The sequence below is a fragment of the Hypomesus nipponensis genome, chromosome 2 (assembly GCF_054491055.1).
Source record: "Hypomesus nipponensis isolate SF chromosome 2, ASM5449105v1, whole genome shotgun sequence".
Taxonomy (NCBI): domain Eukaryota; kingdom Metazoa; phylum Chordata; class Actinopteri; order Osmeriformes; family Osmeridae; genus Hypomesus; species Hypomesus nipponensis.
The window spans coordinates 7,763,034-7,787,120 of record NC_140362.1 but is presented as its reverse complement, the minus strand read 5'-3'; the positions used below and the strand labels follow the sequence as shown (position 1 = coordinate 7,787,120).

Sequence of the window (24,087 nt, the reverse complement as noted above, 5' to 3'; positions counted from 1 at the left end):
TTTTTCACAAACTGCTGATTAACGGAAGTAGCTTCGAGGTAAAATTAAAAACCTTTAAAAACGTCTACATCTAGCAAATGTTGTTGATGTTATTGTGCACACGTATTTTAGTATCGTTAATATGTAATGTACTTCCATAATTTCCCCAGGAATAACTAATAAAACGTATTTCAGAAAAAACGCTCAAACGGGTTTGTCCTCCCTAAAAATAGAAAAACCAATGGCCACAAGGTACACGGACCCACAAGGTACACGGACCAAAAAGCTTGAATTGATACTTCAACTTCTACAGTATTCTTAAAAAAAAAAACTTCTAAGTATTTTTAAATAGTATCTATACTTCTACTTGATTAATAAATGTAAATACTTTTGACACCTCTGATTAACTCTATGGTATGGGTGGGGGGCTTGACACTGACCCACAAGGTACACGGACCCGCAAAAGTATACGGACCACAAAAGTATATGGATCCCATGGTTTAAAAAATGTGGTTCGTTAAGAAAGAAAAACTGTCAACGTAGATTATTTTGCGGACTTTTATTTTGAAGCATATACTAGATGGGATGTTCATCATTTCATCCCGGTAGTTTTTGTGTCTCTGGATTGATAGAAGGTCAGACAGAGATAATTCCAAGCTAACTACTAAAAACTTTAGCTAATTACTGTAGACTAACTAGTTCTTGCCTTTAATGTTTATTGTTGTTCTTTGGCAGCCAGCAGTCAAAATAATGGTAATGCATACCGAGACTAGCTAGGCTTAGAAACCTGTTAGAGCTACGTAGGCTAACGAGAAACTAGCCAACGACACGGAAAAGTTAGAGGTTTGCTAACTAGAAAGTAAGCTCGTGTTTACCACTTGCTTTGCTAGCTAGTTTGAAAGGGAAATTAGTCACTTTATATTTCTTACCTTGTTCTAACGATAGCTAACGATAGAGAAGGCTACTTTATTCTAGCTAGATTTAAGAATGTCACTTAGCGCTGTCCACTCAACGGTGTCCAGCTTAAAATCATGTCAGACAGATATCGGAACAGGAATGGACATTATTACAAATCTTGCACTTGACTTGGTTGAATCCCAAGGTAAGTAGCAAATACAACATACTTTATTGTTTGTTAATACGAGAGCAGTAGTAGACTACAGAACTGTAGGTCTCTTTCTGTTTCTTTAAGCTTGTGTGTCGTTCCATAGAAGGTGCAGAAAACGCAGACTTAAAAAAACTGGAGGACATGATGGTGGACTGTGCCAGACTGGACAGAGAGATCAACTGCTTTGATGAGGTCGTTCACCACATCACAACTGAGGTCAGTAAAATTTCACCCTCTCAGGGCTCTACGCTAATGTTTTCACCACGGAGTACATGTGCTCCAAAATGAAAACATTTAGGAGCACACAGAAATTTAGGAGCACAGTTTTAAAAAAAATTGTATTCGTTTACTAAACATAACTTAACACAGGGGCGTTGTTAGACCCTTTTTACAGGGGCACGTGCCCAGTATAAATCTGCGGTGCCCCAGTCAAATCTAAAGTTTGAGTTTTAAGAAACCGAAAACACAAAGCTTGCATTCATTATAGATGTCCCTGCCAAAGCTGATATCAAACTTGCGTCCCTGAACTGTTATATAGTGGGTTAAGCAAGTTAGTTTCTATAGCCTAATAGTGCATTGTGCGCAACAAGCTTGGAAGAAGGGATATGAATAGGGGCCTGTGCCCCAGTACAGTTTTATGTCTAACAACGCCACTGACTTAACAGTTAATGCTAGACAGCAACTTTCACTCTGATAGAACTAGATCAAATAGTTTTGGTAGGCTTGGTAGTCAAAGCTAGGTATACCCAGAGCCATATAAAGAGAGTTGGGACACTTCCATAGACTTCCATTTTAGTGTAATCGAAGAAGGCAGAAGTAAAGCGTGTCATTTGCGACCTATAGTCCCAAACATTGTATTTTGCAACGTTCAACCCCATTCATGTTCAGTGTTACAAATCAAGTTAGCTGATTTTGAAAATAGTTTTAAAATAATGCAGTAATTTGATAAATTTACCAGCTAACTTGCTTCGTAACACTGAACATGAATGGCGTAATAATTTGTGAAAGACCCAGGGAAACACAAATTTCCGACGAGGCAAAATCGCTCACCCAAATCTTATATAGCCTGCTTTACTTCAAGTTGATTGTAAGAATAGCTTGTTATATTCTAAATGCACATCTGATTAGAGCTAGTAACAATGAATTGCAGAATAAGGGGTCTCCTATCGTCCAGCTAACTGTCGACGCTCGGCAGGAATTTCAGGTCCACTCACTAAAAACAAACGACCCTTTCACTGGACATATTCCATAATAAAATGTTTAATTGAATGCAATTAGTTGCCTTGTATATTCTGTTCTATTTACCAAACTCCTTTCTTGTCTTAAATTGAGCTGGTGTGAGCTATGGTAGCTAGCATAGCCACTTCTTGCTCTGCTTGACAATATTGCTTCCTAGCATTATAAGTTAATGTAATACATAAATGTTAATAAAGTATCAGACATAAACATGGTACAACACACCAGTAACCAGTTGATATTATGTGTAGGCTATACCGAAAATGTCGGCCAAAGTTTAAACAGCTGTAATTCAATGATCTTTTGACATGGTCAAGGTGAAATACAGATATTCAAATTTAAGACAGGCTAAATTACTGTGGCTGGATTCCATCCTACAATCTTGTACTTTGCAGATCGCCGTCCCAACCCAGTGAGCTAATCTCAGTGTTGAATATTTTCACGTTCAGTTACTGCATAAAAAAAGTACGCTATTTCTCCTGTGGTAAGCGAAAGTTGAAACAGCTCTAATTCAATCATATTTTGACATACCAAGGTGAAATTGTGTACGGTACGTCAGAGTAATGTCACCTTAAAGCCTATTAGGTTTGAAAAACCATCATTCAAAAATGACATTTGATTTAGTGACACAAACATATTGAGTAAATGTGGACATTTACATAAATACACCCCTTTCAGCCATTTTGTACTTGATTCAGTTGCCTTAAGTTAGAGCTGCACGATTAAGGCCAAAATGATAATCACGATTATTTTGATCAATATTGAGATCACGATTAAGTATCACGATTATTTGTCGATTATAACCTAATCAAATTTTATTGTCACAATACATTGTACTTGCATAATGGATGTGTATAAAACTCATAATATATAATCAATAAAAAACAAATACGGCAGGGCTCAGCATTAAGGCTTGTCCGCTTGTCCGGGACAAGTGGATTTTTTTGTAGGGCAAGTGGAAGACAAATGTACTTGCCCCACTGGACAAGTTAAAACTCACACAAAATAAAATGCCACGTTACTTCATCTTTTGTTCCACTCATTACGTTTATTTTACCGATTTTATTTAACCGAATTCTGCATGAGCAAAACACAGATCTGTGTTCGCTCGAGTGGCATAGCCTCAAGATCTCTACAGACCTTGCAGCTAATTTAATGCTCAACAATTGAACGGGGGCTTATTACTTGAAAGATGAATTATTTACTGTGTCGTCTCAGTTACACTAGGGCTTTGGAAAACTGTGCCAAGCTCAAATAGGCTAATGGCTAGTAGAACATAACATTTCAGAATAATTTCAGTAAATCAAGCAGCGCTGCAAGACCCAGTTAAAAGTTATGCAGCTAGCAAACGTTAGCTAGCATCGCTAACAACATTGGCTAACTCAACTTTGGTAGGCTATCCTCTGTATTTGCAAGCTATCTAAACTTATACTGTATCTAAAATAAGGCTTTAGGGATTAGAGAAGTCAGGTCACAGTTAGTTTTTTTAGTTTTCTTTGTTAAGATAGCAGCCTTATGACCGACTTCTATCTGTTGCGGAATTTTCCTCACGTTACTATGTCTGTAACCGTCTACATCTAGGAATTGAGCTGTATGGTGCAGGGAACAACTCTGACTGGCTCATGGAGGCACGTGAACAGACATTAGGTGTTTTCGACTCCACGCAGCGCCGCAGCCGGCTGCAGCCGGCTGCAGCCTGCAGATTGGAGAAAGAGTTTACCATAGCCCAATACATAAAATGACAAATTTTCCGACTTAAGGAGCCGTTTATAACTCCTCCCCGACAGCAAGCGGCAACTCTCGCTGGTCGTTTCATGCAGCCACAGCCGATGTCGAACGCACCTATTGGTTTACGGAGCGCAAGATTGGCTTTGCAAAAAAAAACTTTGATACAGAGCGTTCTATGAACGGAATGACGCATTTTAAATATCGCTCGATCACACGAATTTGATCGTGGGAAGCTGAAATCGTGATCGTGATTAAAATTCGATTAATCGTGCAGCCCTACCTTAAGTAACAATTTTAAATATGTCAATGATACATATATGTACCAAATTTCAAGTCAATTAGACCTTTGGTTCAAGAGAAGAGGAATTTTGAATGTTTTCCCAAATTATCACTGTACAGGAAAATCCATGATGGCGGACCTTATGGGTCCTTGAGGCTTTTTTGTTCCTCATGAAAAATGAGGCATGCACACCAAGTTTCAGAAGAATTGGAGCAATGGGGTGGAAATGCAATCACTCTGAAAAGTGGACATTTGGGCGTGGCCTGTGGCGCCCCCTATGGTCTGATGTGGGCCAGTCTGTGTTTGGGCCGTAGTTGTGGCATGTTGTATCAATATGCCAAATTTCAATTTTTTTTACCAATGATTCATGAGATAAATTACAATAATAATAATAATACCAACAATTACAATAGGTTCCTCCTGACGGAGATAACCCTAACAAGGCCATAATTCCACACCTACACTAAAACTGTAATATTGCATGGTTGCTTAGTCTAACACCTAATGATTTTGTGTTCACGCAACTGAAAAAGTGTGATCCTTTCAGCAAAAATCCTTCCAGCTCGTGTCCTTGGCCTATGTCTTCATCTTGCTTGGATTACTGCTGCCATTTCACCAGGAGGCATGAGGAACTCCACATCCTGGTTTACACCTGCTTTTAAGAGGCGCAGAATTTTCACCGCAAAATAGAGGTGCGCTTTCACGGGTGTTTTTTGTACATACAGCGGAATACATAATTAGGCGCACTTTACACATCCACTCCCATCTCTTATGGGAAACTCCCACTTTCCCCTTGACCCTCCCGTGAATGCATATGCATGACACAGAAAAGCGCAATTTACCCTTTTCAGTTCCGGCAACAGGCAGTCAGCACTTTTACCTCAGTGTGACATGTTTGACTAAATGTCTAAATGTAATGTTTGTACATAACTCGCCATGCCTTTACGCGCACGTTGCGAAACTAATACGCCTGAAGTGGGCACAAAAGAGTTAGTACACGAGGCCCACAGTGTGTTAATGCACACTGTTTTTACTTTGACGTGACCGGGGGCATGTTCCAAAAAGCAAATTTAAGCCAGGCTTGTCAGTTACTTTCCCTTTAATTTGGTAAACTCGCTTTGTGGATCAGGCCCCCTATTTTCAGACTTAACTTGTATTTTACCTTGCGCCTTGGACGCTACCTCCATCAAAAGCTACCTATTTCTTGCGAAGATGTGCTTCTGAAATGCACCATGGTGCATCTGGTGTGAACTGCACCATTGACTAGAGTGGCCGTGATTAGCTCCGACAGTTGTGTCACAGCTGTAACGGTGTGAATAGGGGTTTGACTCTACAACAAAAATGGATGCTCCAAGCAGGATAGGCTTTACATAGCCATTTAAATTTGAGCCTACAGAGCCAGAATCAAATTCAGAGGACATTGACTGTCTACCCTGGAATCAATCTTGTCCTTCTCGGACTGCAATCGAATGGAAATGATTAGTTAGATTTAGTTAGCAAGCTAGAGTAGAATGTTATCGATATGATAATAGTATGGCTAACCCAAATAACGTTAGGCTATCAATAAATAACAGTTTATTAGTTTTAATAACTGCTTATGCGCTCTGTAGTTACTACAGTATTAGGGGAGGGGCTATGCTCAGTACTTCCATTGCATCATCAAGGCATGGTTTCAGCCCCGCCCAAAAGATCCTGAACACAAGTTGAGAAACCGTTTAACGGTCTAACTCCACAATTCAGTACTACATTCAGTACCAGTCAAAAGTCTGGGAAAATGTGTCCAAACTTTTGACTGGTACTGTAGTGCAAGAGAAATATGGCTACCATGGCATCAGTTTGCAGCCCCTTTAAATCTCTAAGTTCTTACCAGTGTTGAAAAGCAGCACCGATATTGACTCAGGTTTTATTGTCCAATCTCTTTTTGCTGGTAGCTTTTTCAACTACTGTCTGTTTTCTCCTTCGTCTTTTAACTGTGAAATCTGGAACTGAATTTATTGCCTGTTCTTCTCCATTCTTGGGCCTCTAGTTCGGTTGTTTAGAATACTTCTGCCTAGATTGTTTGAAAACCACAGGAACGTGCGATATCACGATGATTTCACCGTCAAACTTTTAGATGTAGTGGTTGCTATCAAGATGTTAAGTTTATTTTGGCAAATATGACAAAAAGTGCTTCTTTTAAAACCATCTCTTAAAAAAGCTGTGTTGGTTTTGTTTAGGCTAATGAAAGATAAATATAGAGGGAACAAGAGATGCTAATTTAGATAATTTTTTTACTGATAACAAACGCTTTTTTACTGATAACAAACCAGTAACCGTTAACTGACAAGATCAAATGTAGAATGGACGAGCGTCTACCCATATTGAACAAAACAAAAACTATGAAACAAAAAAAACTTGATTTGTAAAAAGCATCATAAACAACAACAAAACAAAAAATGATTTAAAATGAAAACACAATGAATCCGAGAGTGTTGCACTGTAGTTGTACTCTCTGAAAGTCACTAGATTACGTGATTTACGTGATTCGTAAATTCAAACCATTAAGATGATAGGGTACTGTCATGATATAAGTCACTCTGGATAAGAGCGTCTACAAAAAAAATAAAAGATGATTGGCGGCTATATGGAAGTACAAATGTTATTTTGCTGCTGCTCATCAACAAAACAGAAATTGCCAAAGTCGCTACAGTTGTTGCTAGCTAAAAATGTTTTTGCTGTGGACATTGACTAGCCTGCCTCTGCCCTCCTATGTACTTCAGCTCAATTTTCATTTTGTTTCTAAACTAGATCTGGGATATTGGCATATTAGTCAGATTTTTCAAATCAACTTTTTGTAGGTCCATTCAGCAAACAGAAGGAGTGGCTGAGAATGATGACGTTGATGTTGTGCGCTAGTTTGAGTTGTAGTTCAGTAATGGCGGAGGAGAAAGATGTGAACGAAGCCATTTGGTCCGTTGTGGCAACGCTGTCGAATATCCAAAAGTTAAAGCCGGAGCAAGAACAATCTTTGCAGAGTTTTATTACATGTGGCTCTCCTCCCCAAGGGATTCGGGAAAAGTTAGATTTTCCAGCTAGCTCCGTTAGTGACTAAATGTAGTGGTGAAGGAGTTGGCTAAGGCGAGCGCTAGCGATTGGTTATGGCAGATCCAGAGTGGCTCTGCGCAAATTCAATAGTTTTAAACTTCAGCAGAGTACCCTTCAAGGAAGTTAACGCTTGTCAATGGAGCGATCCCAGACTCTCTGTAAAAATGAAATGTGTGAGAGTCTGGTTAGGACCAGGCTACAAATTGCAAAAAGAATCTGGTGCAAGAATATTATATTAATATGCATATTCTTATTTCCATTACTTTTCATACTAGATTTTACTCCTGAACTGTTTATACCATATTGGAGAAGAACTCTGGCTTTCTAATTATATAAATATATGTAAAATCATAATTTGACAAAAAGATTTCACACAGCAATTTTTACAATAATCTTCGTCTGCCATACTTCATCAGACAACTTAATTTACCACTTTTATTACAAGATAGAGGAAAACTTCGAGCATATGAAACATGCATAATTCTGTAGGAAATGTACAAAAAGCCGACAAATTAGAAATATATTATTTTGTTTAAAAGTTATGACCATTCTAGTGATTAGTGGAAAAAAGGGAACTCCCCCCCCCCAAAAAAAACCTAGCTGGCGCTAGCTAGTTATACTCCTCTCCATAACTAAAAAGGTTTGACTTTCTTCCACTATCAACCAAATTGGCCAAATAAGTTATAGATATGTATCTTAAAGGGTACATAGTGTAGCTAGCTAATGTTTATTTAGCTAGTTTTACAGAAATCTGCAAAAAACAAGGCTATGCAGAACGACTACAGTAGCTGCCTGTCACGAACGCAGAAGCAGGATCATGTCATTTTGTTCTGAAAAACTTGCGTTACTCCTACAAATGCTTCATAACTAAAAAGACACAAATTTACTTTTAATTGACAATTTACTACACACATTTACTACACTACATGTCAAAAACCTACCATGAAGAATACAAACAATGGTTCTCAGTTGCCCCTGCCCGGAAGCTGGTCACCGGGCCCCCCCTCTGGACCCAGGCCCGGGGGTGGGGCTCGATGGCGAGCGCCTGGTCCTTTTCCCATGGGGCCCGGTCGGGCACAGCCCGAAGAGACAACGTGGGACCTCTTCCAGTGGGCTCACCATCCGCAGGAAGGGTCATGGGGGTCAGGTGCAGTGTGAGACGGGTGGCGGCCGAAGGTGGGGACTTGGCGGTCCGATTCTCGGCTGCAGAAGCTAGCTCTAGGGACGTGGAACGTCACCTTGCTGGCGGGAAAAGAGCCTGAGCTGGTGTGCGAGGTAGAGAGATTCCGGCTAGATATAGTCGGCCTTGCCTCGACGCACAGCATAGGCTCTGGAACCAGTTTCCTTGAGAGGGGCTGGACTCTCTTCCACTCTGGAGGTGCCCTTGGTGAGAGGCGTCAAACTGGGGTGGGAATACTTGTTTCCCCTCGGTTCGGCGCATGTACATTGGGGTTCACCCCGGTGGACGAGAGGGTAGCCTCCCTCCGCCTTTGGGTGGGGGGACGGGTCCTCACTGTCAGAGTACCCACCCTTTTTGGAGTCTCTGGGGGGGGGGGTGCTGTAATGCGCTCCTCCCTGAGATTCCCTCAACCTCCTGGGGTACTTTAATGCTCATGTGGGCAAGGACAGTGAGACCTGGAGGGGTGTGATTGGGAGGAACGGCCCCCCCTATCTGAACCCGAGCGGTGTTTTGTTGTTGGACTTCTGTGCTAGACATAACAAACACCATGTTCAAGCATAAGGGTGTCCATATCTGCACCTGGCACCAGGACACCCGAGGTCTCAGTTCGATGATCGATGTAGTCGTGTCGTCGGACTTGGGGCCAAATGTCTTGGACACTCGGGTGAGGAGAGGGGCGGAGCTGTCAACTGATCACCACCTGGTGGTGAGTTGGCTTCGATGGTGGGGGAGGACGCCGGTTAGGCCTGGCAGGCCCAAACGTAATGTGAGAGTCTGCTGGGAACAGCTGGCAGGATCCCCTGTCAGAAGGAGCTTCCACTCCCACCTCCGGGAGAGCTTCGATCATGTCTCGGGGGGGTCCGGGAACATTGAGTACGAAAGGGCCATGTTCCGGGCCTCCATTGTTGAAGCGGCTGAACGGAGCTGCGGCCGCAAGGCGGTCAGTGCATGTTGCGGCAACCCTCGAACCTGGTGGTGGACTCGGGAGGTGAGGGATTCCGAGGGAGGCCATGGAGAATTACTTCCGAATGGCTTCAAAAACGTCTTCAAAGAGGTTCTGGACCACCATCCGGCCTCTCAGGAGGGGGTAGCAGTGCTCTGTCAACACTGTATACGGTGGAGATGGTGCGCTGCTAACCTCGACGGGGGACGTGTTGGATTGGTGGAAGGAATACTTCGAAGATTCAACCAACGCGCTTTCCGACGGGGAGGCAGACTCTGGGGACATCAGGGGGGGGCCCTTCTATCTCTGGGGCTGAGGTTGCCGAGGTGGTTGAAAAGCTCCGCGGTGGCAGGGCCCCTGGGGTGGAGGAGGTCCGCCCGGAGTTCCTTAAGGCTCTGGATGTTGTAGGGCTGTCTTGGTTGACACGACTCTGCAACATTGCGTGGACATCGGGGACAGTGCCTCTGGACTGGCAGACCGGGGTGGGAGTTCCCCTCTTTAAAAAGAGGGACCAGATGGTGTGCTCCAACTTTAGGGGGATCACACTCCTCAGCCTCCCTGGGAAAGTCTATTCAGGGGTCCTGGAGAGGAGGGGTCCGTCGGATTGTCGAACCTCGGATTCAGGAGGAGCAATGTGGTTTACGTCTTGGCCGTGGAACAGTGGACCAGCTCTATACCCTCTGCAGAGTCCTGGAGGATACATGGGAGTTTGCCCAACCAGTCTAAACATGTTTTGTGGATTTGGAAAAGGCGTTCAACCGTGTCCCTCGGGGGCTCATGTGGGGGGTGCTCCGAGAGTACGGGGTACCGGATTCCCGGATTGGGGCTGTCCGGTCCCTGTACGACCGGTGTCAGAGTTTGGTCCGCATTGCCGGTAGTAAGTCGAACTTGTTCCTGGTGGGGGTTGGACTCTGCCAGGGCTGCCCTTTGTCACCGATTCTATTCATTACTTATATGGACAGAATTTCTAGGCGCAGCCAGGGCGTTGACGGGTGTCCGGTTTGGTGACCTCAGGATCGGGTCTCTGCTTTTTGAAGATGATGTGGTCCTGTTCAGACCTTCAGCTCTCACTGGAGCGGTTCGCAACCGAAAGTGAAGCGGCTGGAGTGCGAATCAGCACCTCCAAATCTGAGGCCATGGTTATCGACTGGAAAAGAGCGGAGTGCCATCTCTGGGTCGGGCAGGAGATCTTGTCCCAAGCGGAGGAGTTCAAGTATCTCGAGGTCTTGTTCACGAGTGAGGGAAGAATGGAGCGCAAGATCGACAGGCGGATCGGTGCGGCGTCCGCAGTGATGCGGGCTCTGCATCGGTCCGTCGTGGTGAAGAAGGAGCTGAGTCGAAAGGCGAAGCTCTCTATTTACCAGTCGATCTACCTTCCTACCCTCACCTATGGTCACGGACTGAGGGTAGTAACCAAAAGAACAAGATCACGAATACAAGCGGCCGAAATGAGCTTTCTCCGCAGGGTGTCCGGGCTCTCCCTTAGAGATAGGGTGAGAAGCTCGGTCATCCAGGAGGGGCACAGAGTAGAACTGCTGCTCCTCCGCATCGAGAGGAGCCAGCTGAGGTGGCTCGGGCATCTGATCAGGATGCCTCCTGGACGCCTCCCTGGTGAGGTGTTCTGGCCACGTCCCACTGGGAAGAGGCCCCGGGGAAGACCCAGGACACGCTGGAGAGACTATGTCTCTCGGCTGGTTGTTACGAAACAAGAAATATTGCCGCAGTTTTTAATTTGAAGCGGTAAATCTAACACTGTAGGAAGTCTCCCATGGTATCCTCTCTGACTCCGCTTAGGCAAAAGATGGATGACAATGATGACTATACACTTTAACCAATTATATGTGTTTGCTTTTAGCTCATGTTGTCATGAGTATCTGGCAGTTTTCTTAAATAAAATTGGTGATTGGACGGCTAAGATATTAAGGCAGGAGCTATGGGAATTTAAGTTCCCATATTTGAATGGTCCAGCTGGAAAGGGTTAACATTTGTATTGTCGGTTAATGGTTACACGATACACATCCTTAGAGGGAACACATCTAAACACTTTAGGTTCTGAGGGATATGAAATGAGTTTGTTTTGCACCTCAGGCCAGACACCAGCAGTACCCTGAAGCCTTGTTTGCCCTGAGTGACCGGGTGAGAGACCAGTATACTGAGGCTATGAGCAGGCTCTCTGATGCTGAGTTACAAAACCACAACAAGGTGGTCAGCTTCAAGGAGAGCATTAGAAGTTCCCAAAAACAAGGTAAGATGCAACAATACCAACAATATATGAATTTACAGCTTACTTAGTTAATTGCATGTAGAAGTAATTTGTCTTCTGTTGACTAAGACGTGTAACGTTGTTAAATTACTGTCAGTTAAGTTTTTTTAATATACAGCTTCAATACATTCAATTCTTTCTTTAGCCAATTCAAACACAGCAGAGGACACGGAGGAGGACCTTGACGAAGACATTGCTGTGACACAGAGTCAAGTGAACTTCATTTGTCCCCTCACTCAGGCCAGTTCATTTCTCTCACACTACAGTACCTAATATACTGTGTAGTTGTGCTGCCAAGTCACATTATGCTACCCCTACTCTTACTTCATTTGGCTAGAGTAATGTTTATTTGTTGCAAAATGATGTTGCCATACGGTTATTGTCTAATATCACTGTTCAACAATGGCACTCAACTGCTTAGAGAGCCAGTGATCACAAACAACCCTTTCACATTCAGACTAACTGATGTCTACACCCTTTCGTGTGTAGCAAATAAGACCACTGCCGGTGGTCCTATGGCTTACTCTGATGTGTAGTGCTGACAAACTCTGAACTCTGAAAGTTGAAGTGAATTTATGAGATCTGGTGATAAAAAACATGATAATTGCTGATTAACTGGAAGGAAATACCCCCCCCCCCCCACACACACACACACACACACACGTTTTAAACCCCAACCCTATGCAGCTTCTCAGTCTTAGTCAGATGCTGTCTGTTGGTGCTTCTCTGAGACTAGATCTTTGTCTCCTGCAGGTGGAGATGAACAACCCAGTGAAGAACAGGAAATGTTGCCATTACTACGACCAGGAAGCAGCTTTGAGCATGATCAAGGCCAAACACGATAACAGGAAGAAATTCCGGTCAGTTGCCTTTCTACCGTGCTCTAATGCGTTTTATCAGAGTACAAACACCTAGGTCATTTCTCTGTTTTTTTTAACAGATTGTTAAACTTCTGATTGTAAGCTTTCATATTATGTGTCAAACATTGAAATCTTAAAATAGTAGAAGTTGATATGTGTATCTGAATGTTGGTAAACCTGGAAAGCTGTAGCCTAGATAATTGGCTTCAAAGATTGTAAACCTTTTCACGCCTTCAAAGAGGTGTCATTAGAAGTGTCGAGCGCCGGCCGCAGTGAAGGATAGAAAAAGAAAACAATATTTGCACTCAATCCCAGATATGTGTGTTTTATCACCCAGTATTTTTGCACTGACTATATTGCACTGTACCTGGCCCGATTATGGTTCAAGTGATGTGTTAAGTTGTTGGTGCAAATTGCACTTTCCGAAAACTCACCAGGGAAAGCTCATTTAAGGCTATTTTGCACGTTTTCCCCTTGTGCTGCCTTCGGGTCATTGTGACACACCTTTTGCACCACGACCGTGGGTCACAATGACCCGAAGGCAGCACAAGGGTTTTAATTGGGCGTTCATAAAGGTTTTCCTTTGCCTTTCAAGGCTGCAATTCGCCTTTCTATCAGCAAATGTCACAAGGGTTCCCTTGGACAACTCTGTCGATCAGACAAAGTTTAGCCTAAATAGGCTAAACTCAACTGAGGTGAACGGTGCGTGGCAGTTAATTGATTTCCAAAATTATTGTCCAGTACAAGTCATAGTCCAAAGGAAAATTATGTTTATCCACTTTCTTTGATAAACATAAAATCCTTGGTTCAATGCGTTTATTTTTCAACAGAATGACGGTCAAAAAAACGTTTGCTTCCAACTAATAACAGCTTTCTTCGTTCCCAAACAACGTTAACAAAAGATTATCTCATTATAAACAATGCTCATGTGCTGTAAGAAATGACTGACACCAATTAGAGTTCAACTAAAAGCATGAAACTTATACTTTACTTTTACCAGCTGGCTGAGATATTTACCTCCATCTTCAACCTCTCTCTGTCTACCTGCTCCATCCCCAAGTGCCTCAAATCTGCTTTCCCAGGGAGGCTGAGGAGTGTGATCCCCCTAAAGTTGGAGCACACCCTCTGGTCCCCCTTTTTAAAGAGGGGAACCACCACCCCGGTCTGCCAGTCCAGAGGCACTGTCCCCGATGTCCACGCGATGTTGCAGAGTCGTGTCAACCAAGACAGCCCTACAACATCCAGAGCTTTAAGGAAATCCGGGCGGACCTCATCCACCCCAGGGGCTCTGCCACCGCGTAGCTTTTCAACCACCTCGGCGACATCAGCCCCAGAGATAGAAGGGCCTCCCCTGATGTCCCCAGACTCTGCCTCCACGTCGGAAAGCGCGTTGGTGGAATTAAGGAGGTCTTCGAAGTATTCCTTCCACCGATCCAGGACGTCCCCTGTCGAGGTCAGCAGCGCACCATCCCCACCGTATACAGTGTTGACAGAGCACTGCTTCCCCCTCCTGAGCCACCGGATGGTGGTCCAGAACCTTTTTGAAGCCGTTCGGAAGTCATTCTCCATCGCCGAACTCCTGCCATTCCCGGGTTTTTGCCTCCGCGACCGCCAAAGCCGCATACCGCTTGGCCTTCCGGTACACATCAGCTGCCTCAGGAGTCCTACCGGCCAATAAAGTCCGATAGGCCTCCTTCTTCAGCTTGACGGCATCCCTCACCTCCGGAGTCCACCACTGGGTCCGAGGGTTACCGCCGCGACATGCACCGACCGCCTTGCGGCCGCAGCTCCGGTCAGCCGCTTCAACGATCGAGGCCCGGAACATGGCCCATTCGGACTCAATGTCCCCGACTCCCCCCGAGACATGATCGAAGCTCTCCCGGAGGTGGGAGTTGCCACGTCCTTAAAGCTAGCTTCTGCAGCCGAGGATCGGACCGCCAAGGCCCCCGCCTTCGGCCGCCGCCCATCTCACACTGCACCCGACCCCCATGACCCCTCCTGCGGATGGTGAGCCCACTGGAAAAGGGTCCCACGTTGTCTCTTTGGGCTGTGCCTGACCGGGCCCCATGGGAAAAGTCCCGGCCACCAGGCGCTCGCCATCGAGCCCCATCCCCGGGCCTGGCTCCAGGGGGGGGGCCCCGGTGACCCGCTTCCGGGCAGGGGCAACTGAGAACCATAAATGTTTTTCTTCATGGTTGTTTTTTGAGCCACGCTTTGTCTGGTCTTTCACCTGGAACCTGTTTGACTTGGGTGACCCTACCAGGGGCATAAATTCCCCGACAACATAGCTTCCAGGATCACTAGGACACGCAAACCCCTCCACCGCGGTAAGGTGGTGACTCAAGGAGGGGACATGGATGGATATGGTTGGCAAATAGAGGATGGGACCTTGCACGTCACCTGGATGACCAGAAATTCGGCCCCTGACAGTGTTTTGCATGCGATACACTGCGGCTGCAAAAGGGCGTGTGAGACAGATAGATGTTCCTGTTTTTCTGCAGGACTGTGTTGCAAAGACTTATGTCGTTGTAATTCTGCCAACACAAAAGAAACTGAGGAACTGGAAGATAACTGTCCTGACACTGACAGTGAGGACTGTGTGTCCTTAATCTGTTATTCCTTATTCTGTTTTGTACAGTTGGTAACACTTTACAATAAGGGTGCATGAATTATCATTCATTAATGCATTAACTAATGCATGAATCATCATCATCAGTTAATACATAAATCAGAAAGTACTTAATGATGCACTGATCCTGAACACATCATTTGGTAATAGGGAGTCACATATGATTTACTATTAATTAAATCTGGAATCACGTATCAATTCCTATTGACATTAGCACATTAACTGATAGGTGAGTTAACTACTTTAGTTAACCGTGCAAACTTTGACTGTTAGTTAACTGTGTGAACCAAAACCCTGAGTTAACAGGGTAATTCATGTGATAATTTCTACAATGGCAGTATCCATGGATTGAGACGGTAATTAATCATTTGTTAATAGTAATGTGCCTCCTTAAGTAAAGTCACAACATGAGTTACATTCACTATTCATTAACTAATTATTCACTCAACAAATACTTACTGTCTTTTCAGAGAGACAACTTTTAAATAAACTCTATTATGAGTTGGAATCCTGCATTACAGTCAAAATAACTTTTTGACGAATGGATGACTACCATGCCGTTTGCAAAACGTTTTATTTCATTCGAACAACACATGCAAGGCCACCTTTCTAAGAAGAAGTCCACTCGAAGTATCGATCAGGTCTTCCAAATGCCTGGCTGCAACCGATCCTTGATTCTGGACCGTTCATGACGGTGAACTCCTATGTTAACTTTCCACCAGTGGCGATTTCTTTAAGACTGAAAAGGAAGCTCAGCTTCCCCTAAAATATCAACAAATGTATGGTAAAATATTTACTATAGTGTTAAAATTTTAAATGTATTAGAACACGTTCATCTCGAAGACGAATTAGTTCAGAATCAGCTGCGTAGCAGGTCGACTAACTAATTTGGACGCTGGGCTTCTGCGTGATGATTGGAGGGTGTGTCGAAAGACTGCATCTCCTTTTGATTGAAAGCTATTTTGTACTATAAAAAGTCGCCGAACCTACGAAGGGTTAAATTCAGTCCCATCGCAGATTTTAAACTGTAGTGGAGACAAACTGCTGCAACCTATTTCTGTTTTTTTGCTTGGCGAAATTGCTAGCCACATTCATTTTAGTATATACTGTTTTTGATCATTTCAATAATCACCTAAGCGTCTCTAAATAGATAAGTTAGAGCCTGTCAGCTGGCTGACTAGCTAGCTAGTCTAGGTCTAACTAAAATGGGTAAAAAAGCATTGTTAAGTTTGTATGAGTGAGGTCTGTCAGCTCCACGTAGTTTGCCTTTACCATTCAAATGCTTAATTATTCTCTGTTAGCTTTCACCCTTTTCAAGTTGATGTATAATGCTGAGCTTAGGGGATAGTGGAAAGTTAACATTCGAAGATAGAAGTTCACCGTCATGAATCGGTCCAGAATCCAGGATCTGTTGCAGCCAGACATTTTCTACGGAAGATCTGGTCGATATTTCGAGTGGACTTCTTCTTAGAAAGGTGGCCTTGCATGTGTTGTTCGAGTGAAATAAAATGTTTTGCAAACGGCATGGTAGTCATCAATTCGTCAAGAAGTTATTTTGACTGTAATGCAGGATTCCCACTCATAATAGAGTTTATTTAAAAGTTGTCTCTCTGAAAAAACAGTAAGTATTTGTTGAGTGAATAATTAGTTATGATTAGTGAATGTAACTCATGTTGTGACTTTACTTGAGGAGGCACATTACTATTAACAAATGATTAATTACCGTCTCAATCCATGGATACTGACATTGTAGAAATTAACACATGAATTACCCTGTTAAATCAGGGTTTAGGTTCACACAGTTAACTAACAGTCATAGTTTGCATGATTAACTAAAGTAGTTAACTCACCTATCAGTTAATGTCAATAGGAATTGATGCATGATTCCAGATTTAATTAATAGTAAATCATATCTGACTCCCTATTACCAAATGATGTGTTCATGATCATTGCATCATTAAGTACTTTCTGAGTTATGTATTAACTGATGATGATTCATGCATTAGTTAATGCATTAATGAATGATAATTCATGCACCCTTATTGTAAAGTGTTACTGTACAGTTTTGTATATCATATTTCATATTACATTTACATTTACATTTATTCATTTAGCAGACGCTTTTATCCAAAGCGACTTCCAAGAGAGAGCTTTACAAAAGAGCATAGGTCACTGAACATAACAACGAGATAGTCCCAAACATTGCAAGCAGCCAAAACATGAAGCATACATTGTGAAAAAGCTAAACAAGTGCCAAAAGGGAAGACCCATAAGAGCATGTAGTTATACAAGTTACAAATAAAACAACATAAACCACAAAAGTGCAGGACTGTACCTGTAAAAGAACAATCAACAGTAAAATATTACACAGCAAGTACAAGACTTAACTTCGTTATATCTAACCTACAATAGCAACAAGTCACTCAATAAGAGTCGTAGTGATCCTGGAGGAGACTAACAAATCCAGCCAAGCATTCTTAAGTGCCGTTGTACTCCCGGAACAAGTGCGTCTTGAGCCTTTTCTTGAAGGTGGGGAGACAGTCAGTGTCCCTGATGGAGCTGGGGAGCTGGTTCCACCATTGGGGCGCCAGGCAGGAGAAGAGCTTGTGTTGGGACCGGGCAGTCTTGAGCGGTGGGACCACCAGGCGGTTGTCTGAAGAAGACCGTAGGTGACGGGTGGGGGTGTAAGGTTGCAGGAGAGACTTGATGTAGATGGGTGCAGTCCCGTTCACTGCTCGGAAGGTCAGTACCAGGGTCTTGAATCTGATACGGGCGTTGATGGGTAGCCAGTGGAGGGAGATGAGGAGCGGGGTAACATGGGAGCGTCTGGGTAGATTGTAGACCAGGCGGGCCGCTGCATTCTGAATCCTCTGAAGAGGGCGGGTTGCACATGCTGGGAGACCAGCGAGCAGCGAGTTGCAGTAGTCCAACTTGGAGAGGACCAGTGCTTGGACTAGCAGCTGGGTGGAGTGCTCAGACAGGTATCTCCTGATCTTTCGGATGTTGTAGAGGGTGAATCTACAAGACCGGGAGACTGCGGCGATGTGGGCCGTGAAGGAGAGCTCGTCATCCATTGTAACCCCAAGGTTCCTGGCAGAGGATGAGGAGGTCACCGTCGCAGATCCCAGGGTGATTGACAGGTCGTGGGAGATGGAGGGTTTAGCCGGGATGATGAGAAGTTCTGTTTTGGCGAGGTTCAGCTGGAGGTGGTGCTCGGTCATCCAGGCGGAGATGTCTGCGAGGCAGGCCTCAATCCTAGCAGAGATCCCCGGATCAGTCGGGGGGAACGACAGGTACAGCTGGGTGTCGTCAGCGTAGCAGTGGTAGGAGAAGCCATGGGAGGTGATGATTGGTCCAAGTGAGGTGGTGTACAGAGAGAAGAGGAGGGGTCCAAGGACGGAGCCCTGTGGGACACCGGTGGAGAGCTGGCGGGGGTCTGACAGTTTGCCTCCCCAGGAGACCTGGTAGGATCTTCCCGAGAGGTAGGATGAGATCCACTGGAGTGCAGTGCCAGTGATGCCCATCTCTCCAAGTCTGTAGAGCAGGATCTGGTGGTTAACCGTGTCAAACGCTGCAGAAAGGTCCAGCAGAATGATGACGGATGACCTCGAAGCCGCTCTGGCAGACTGGAGGGCAGTGGTGACTGAAAGGAGGGCAGTCTCTGTGGAGTGGCCGGTCTTGAAGCCCGATTGGTTGGGGTCAAGCAGGTTGTTCTGAGAGAGAAAGTTAGAGAGTTGGTTAGATACAGCACGTTCAATTGTTTTAGAAAAGAAGGGTAGCAGTGATACCGGTCTGTAGTTCTGGAGGACGGCAGGGTTAAGGGAGGGTTTTTTGAGTAGAGGAACAACTCTGGCCTGTTTGAAGGCAGAGGGGAAGGTGCCAGAGGTAAGAGAGGAGTTTAGGACATGGAGCAGAAAAGTTATGATAGAGGGGGAGATAGTTTGAAAGAGAGGGGAGGGAACAGGATCAAGGGGGCAGGAGGTGGGGCGATGAGAGAGAATGAGGTCAGAGAGCTCTGACTCGGACAGGGGAGAGAAAGAGTTTAGACATTTAGTTGGGTCAGTCGTGAAAGGTGAGGGGGTAGGAAAGGTGGGTTTAGGGAACCGACTGCTAATGTCGGAGACTTTTTCCTCAAAGAAGGAGGAGAAGTCGTCTGCTGTCAGAGTGGAGGGGGGGGGTGGGGGAGGTGGGTTAAGAAGGGTGGAGAAGGTAGAGAAAAGTTTGTGGGGGTTAGAAGCAGAGTTAATTTTGTTAAGAAAGTAGAGGGTTTTAGCACCAGTTATGTGAGAAGAGAAGGATTTAAGGAGGGAGTGATACTTATCAAGGTCCAGACCGTCTTTGGACTTGCGCCATCTCCTCTCAGCTGCTCGAAGGGTGGACCGCTTTTCACGAATAACATCCGTAAGCCACGGGCAGGAGGGAGAAGATCGAGCAGGCCTGGTTGACAGGGGACAGAGAGAGTCAAGTGATGCAGTTAACGTGGTTAAAAGGGTGTCGGTGGCAGTGTTAGTGGGGTAGGACGAGAACTCGTCAATGGGAGGGATGGAGGATGTTACAACAGAGGAGAAATGGGAGGGGGATAGGGAGCGGAGGTTGCGCCGGAAAGTTACGAGGGGAGGGGAGGTAGGAGGAGTTGGAGGGAGAGAGACAGAGAATTTGATAAAGTAGTGATCAGATATGTGCAGTGGGGTTACAGAGGTTAAGTCAGTGATACAGTTACGTGTCAGGACGAGGTCTAGCTGTTTGCCTGCCTTGTGGGTCGCCGGTGTGCTCAGCAGCGTCAAATCAAAGGCAGTCAGGAGGGACAAGAAGTCAGCAGCCTGCGTTCCTTGGAGGTGGATGTTGAAGTCCCCAAGGACTATCAGGGGGGTTCCATCATCCGGGAGAATGCTGAGGAGCATGTCCAGCTCGTCCACAAAGTCAGCTAGCGGTCCTGGTGGGCGATAAAGAACAATTAAGCATGCTTTGATAGGATTAGTTATCATCACATAGTGGTGTTCAAATGATTTGGCAGTAAAAGAGAGTGGCGTGGATGTGTATATTATATTATATTATATTATATTATAATTATATTATATTATATATTATATTATATTATAATATATATAATATATATTATTATAATATATATAATATATATTATTCATATAGATTGTTTTTATGGTTGATCGATGTTGTTTTCATTAGTGGAAGCATGAATGAATGAATGAATTGAATGTTACAACAACGACATAAGATTGAGTTGAGATATTCTCAACTTAATGTAAATGAACAATTTTCACGAGCAACGGCCAATTGGATTATTGGTGTTTCTTGTAACGAAGCAACTGTTGGTCATTGTAAACATTTTTAGCTCTCACAGGTTCAAGATGGAGGACAAACTAATCGTCTGTGTGCCATACCCATGTTCGATTAACCCCAAAAATGAGCCATGGCGCATTGTTGTCGGTGCTGCTGGTGGGGTTTTTGTACTTTTAATTCAGTCTTATAACATAACGTAACATTGCACTGCTAGCTAGCTAGCCTTGCCAGTGGTACATCACTGGTTAGCCTGAGGTGGCATACTCTAACAGTTAATCTTTTACGCTGAATAAAATACACACCAAAAAGTATTGTGAATAGCTTAGTGGATAATATCATGCTACATCAAGTCTACACACTTGGCCATAACGTTCTACAAACTACAACAGTGAACTTGGAGAACTACAACTCTGCATTCATCTGTTTGACACCCCCCGAGTGTGGTGCACTGTGGGAAGGCAAGCGATGGCAAGCAATTTGTGTTGCTGTAGTGGACATGCAGCGTTAGGGTTGGGTATCGTTTCAATTTTTGAGATTCAGATTCTGGTTTTTAAAACCGATTCTTATGGAATCTTGGTTTTGATTCCCAAACATTTTTGGGAGAGAAAACATTTAAGAATATAATGTTCTATTATTATCTTATCCTGTACCATATGTTGATGTCAAATTTTGAGATGGAAATAAATCCGAGGGATGGGTAGCCTAACCTACAATTTATATTTCTGGGGAAATTAAGTTTACTGATACAGCTCTGCAGCTGGCTAGCTAACCTACTATCATAACACACACAGCTAGGTAACTCCTACGTTTATAAAAAAATAATAATTGGACATCTTAGAACATCAAATGGGAGTCGCCAGAAGGTTGTCTGTGGCGACAGCTACGCTCTAATCCTCAACATCCATCAATGAATTTCTATTGTCCATATTTCGCCACAAAATATCTCGGAGCTCACCAACAAATTAGTTTGAGCAGTTTTGCCTTTATTGTGCCCCACTCTGCCATTTTCATTTCATGGAGAGGCAGTTGGCTAGAAACCTTTTGGCTTCATATTTCAGCTGTTAAGTCAACCAATCAGCCTGTAGCCATGTGAAAAGCTCAACTGGGGCAGTACCAGTGACAGTGCAGAAGAAACCTCTTGCAAATTAGCTATTTTATCTATGGAAAAACACCACCAAGGGATTGTAATACCCTTCGTAACAAAGTTAGGAACCGACAGGCGCGTTTGATCAAATCCACCGTTCTTGGAAATGTTTATTTCTTGGATACCCAACCCTAGCTACTATAGACCAACTGCAGTCTAACCTGCAATGTGTTAGCCATCCTTTAGCCAATAAAGTACATGTTGCAGAATGATTGAAGAGTTAGACCAATGTTCTAATGAAACAATCACTGACTAACAACAAGGAAATGGATGACAGATTGACGAAGGCAAGTTCATTTACCAACCCTGGCTTTAGCTCCGTGATTTGTTTGAATCTCCATAGTGTTTGTTATCTGGAGTCTAGCCTGTTTGCTTCAATTGTCTGTCTATTATCTTCTGCAGACCAATGAAGTTATTTTGTAAAATAGAGTACTATAGAGAGAATGTTTTAATATGTTTAGTTCCATTACTTTTTTCTCTTTATATGTCAACCACTTGTTGACATATAAACAAAACATAGATTTCCATAGCTATGCGTATGACACACAACTCTATATATCCACTGAACCCAACGATGCAACGGCCATCAATTCCATTACCAACTGCCTGTCGGCAATGAACAAATGGATGAATGATAACTCTCTTAAATTAAATGAAGAAAAACTGAAGGCCTACTATGTGGCCCCAAATTCAAAAGAGAGATGTTTACTAAGAATCTAGGATCGTAGGCTTAAACCAGAGGTGACAAGTCTCGGTGTAATCCTGGACTCAGATTTGAATTTCAACTCTCACATAAATAAAGTGACCAAAACAGCTTTCTTTCACCTGAGGAATATCGCAAAGGTACGACCATACATAAACCAAAATTATGCAGAGAAGTTAATTCATGCTTTTATATCCAGCCGGCTGGACTACTGTAATGCACTTCACTGGTTTCCCAAGAAAACCACTGAAAAACTACAGCTCATTCAAAATTCTGCAGCTAGATTATTAACCAAAACTAAAGGAGAGAACACATTAGTCCTGTCCTAGCTACTTTACACTGGCTCCCTGTTACCTTCAGAATTAATTTTCCTTTTTTAAGGTCCTTTTCCTCACATACAAAGCTCTACACGGACAAGGGCTTAGCTACATTGCTAACTCTCATATAAACTACACACCAGCTAGAACACTGCAATCATCAAATGCAGGCCTATTAGAAGTCACCAGAAGCAGTCATAAGAAGATTGTTGATGCAGCCTTTTTGTCAATTACGCCCCCTTTGTCTATTACGCCCCAAGTACTAAAACCCTCAGAAGGGTTTTAGTACTTTTATTAGTTATATTATTGTTTGCTATTTTAATTATTACTTTTATCACTTGTATTATTGTTTTTATTGATTTTATGTAAAGCACCTCAAGCTGCAATTCTTGTATGAAATGTGCTATATAAATAAAGTCTTATTATTATCATTATTATTATTATGTTTATCCTCTGTGTATGTTTTCCCTCATCTCCAGTTGTCCAAAGGTGGGCTGCAGCAACACAGATGTGAGGAAGGAGGATTTGATCTTGGATACCATGATGAAGAGGATGATTCAGAAAAAGCAGAACTCAAAGACATGAGATGTGATTCCTGGAATGTTTATTTTATTAAAAGTTTCAATGTTGGAGACTGTTCTGATTGTAAATAAATAAAAATAGATACTTATGTTACCATGTAAATTAGATTTCTGTTTTCAAGGGAGAAACACAGTTGTGTCCTTAAATAAAGTTAATAATTGAAAAAGCAACTAATTTCATTCCACAAAAAATATTGTGTGGAACTTATCAGTAACTAACAACATTTGTATTAGTCCGTAGAGATTGCAGTTAGCAAATGTGACCACTGGATGGTAGTGTCTTAATAGGTTTGTATCTGATATGTCAAATTAGTCATAGTTAATAATTAGACAATTATTTTAACAGAAAATATTAATGTAATTATTAAAATGTGATTTTATGGCTCAAGTTATGCTTTATTACCATTTAATGAATACAACAGAAATGAAGGAATATTTTGTGAATAGACCAAGTGAATGAAATCAAGGAATCCACTCAACTGATTTAAATCTCTCCTTCTGCCTCTCCTGACCCATTCAGATTTTTTTCCCCCAACACAGAAACAAATAAGCTGATTGTTGAGATGAAACTAGGTGAAGCTAATCTTTTAACAATCTTACAATAGTGTTTTGATAAGATTTCAGATTCCTTCCTCTCTTTTTAGAAAAGGAATGTTATGCCACACCAATTGCAGCCTTAGATAGTTGGCAAGACCAAAAATGATTAGTCATTCATTCCTACTTTGGGGCACTTTGAATTAAGTTCTGCCAG

At 43.3% G+C, this 24,087-nt stretch overlaps 2 protein-coding genes across 2 annotated transcripts; one reads left to right on the top strand and one right to left on the bottom strand.

Moving 5' to 3' along the window:
* The first annotated feature begins 436 nt into the window (after positions 1–436).
* Positions 437–23,724, top strand: nsmce2 (NSE2 SUMO ligase component of SMC5/6 complex). The gene is made up of 6 exons (XM_084704058.1): positions 437–1,081; positions 1,191–1,303; positions 11,627–11,783; positions 11,947–12,041; positions 12,555–12,661; positions 23,235–23,724. The coding sequence occupies exons 1-6, from the start codon at positions 967–969 to the stop codon at positions 23,338–23,340; spliced, it is 693 nt and encodes a 230-aa protein (XP_084560184.1). The 5' UTR covers positions 437–966; the 3' UTR covers positions 23,341–23,724.
* LOC146300637 (uncharacterized) lies at positions 17,593–20,293 on the bottom strand (the record flags this gene model as incomplete). Its single annotated transcript, XM_084704894.1, has 1 exon — positions 17,593–20,293. A coding segment is annotated over one exon (2,526 nt), but the record flags the coding sequence as incomplete, so codon positions are not given.
* Positions 23,725–24,087: the final 363 nt, after the last annotated feature.

Coding starts and splice junctions, on each gene's coding strand:
- nsmce2 (XM_084704058.1), top strand. CDS start 967: ATGTCACTTAGCGCTGTCCACTCAACGGTGTCCAGCTTAAAATCATGT. Junction 1,304..11,626: donor TTCACCACATCACAACTGAG/GTCAGTAAAATT, acceptor TTTGCACCTCAG/GCCAGACACCAGCAGTACCC. Junction 12,662..23,234: donor GATAACAGGAAGAAATTCCG/GTCAGTTGCCTT, acceptor CCTCATCTCCAG/TTGTCCAAAGGTGGGCTGCA.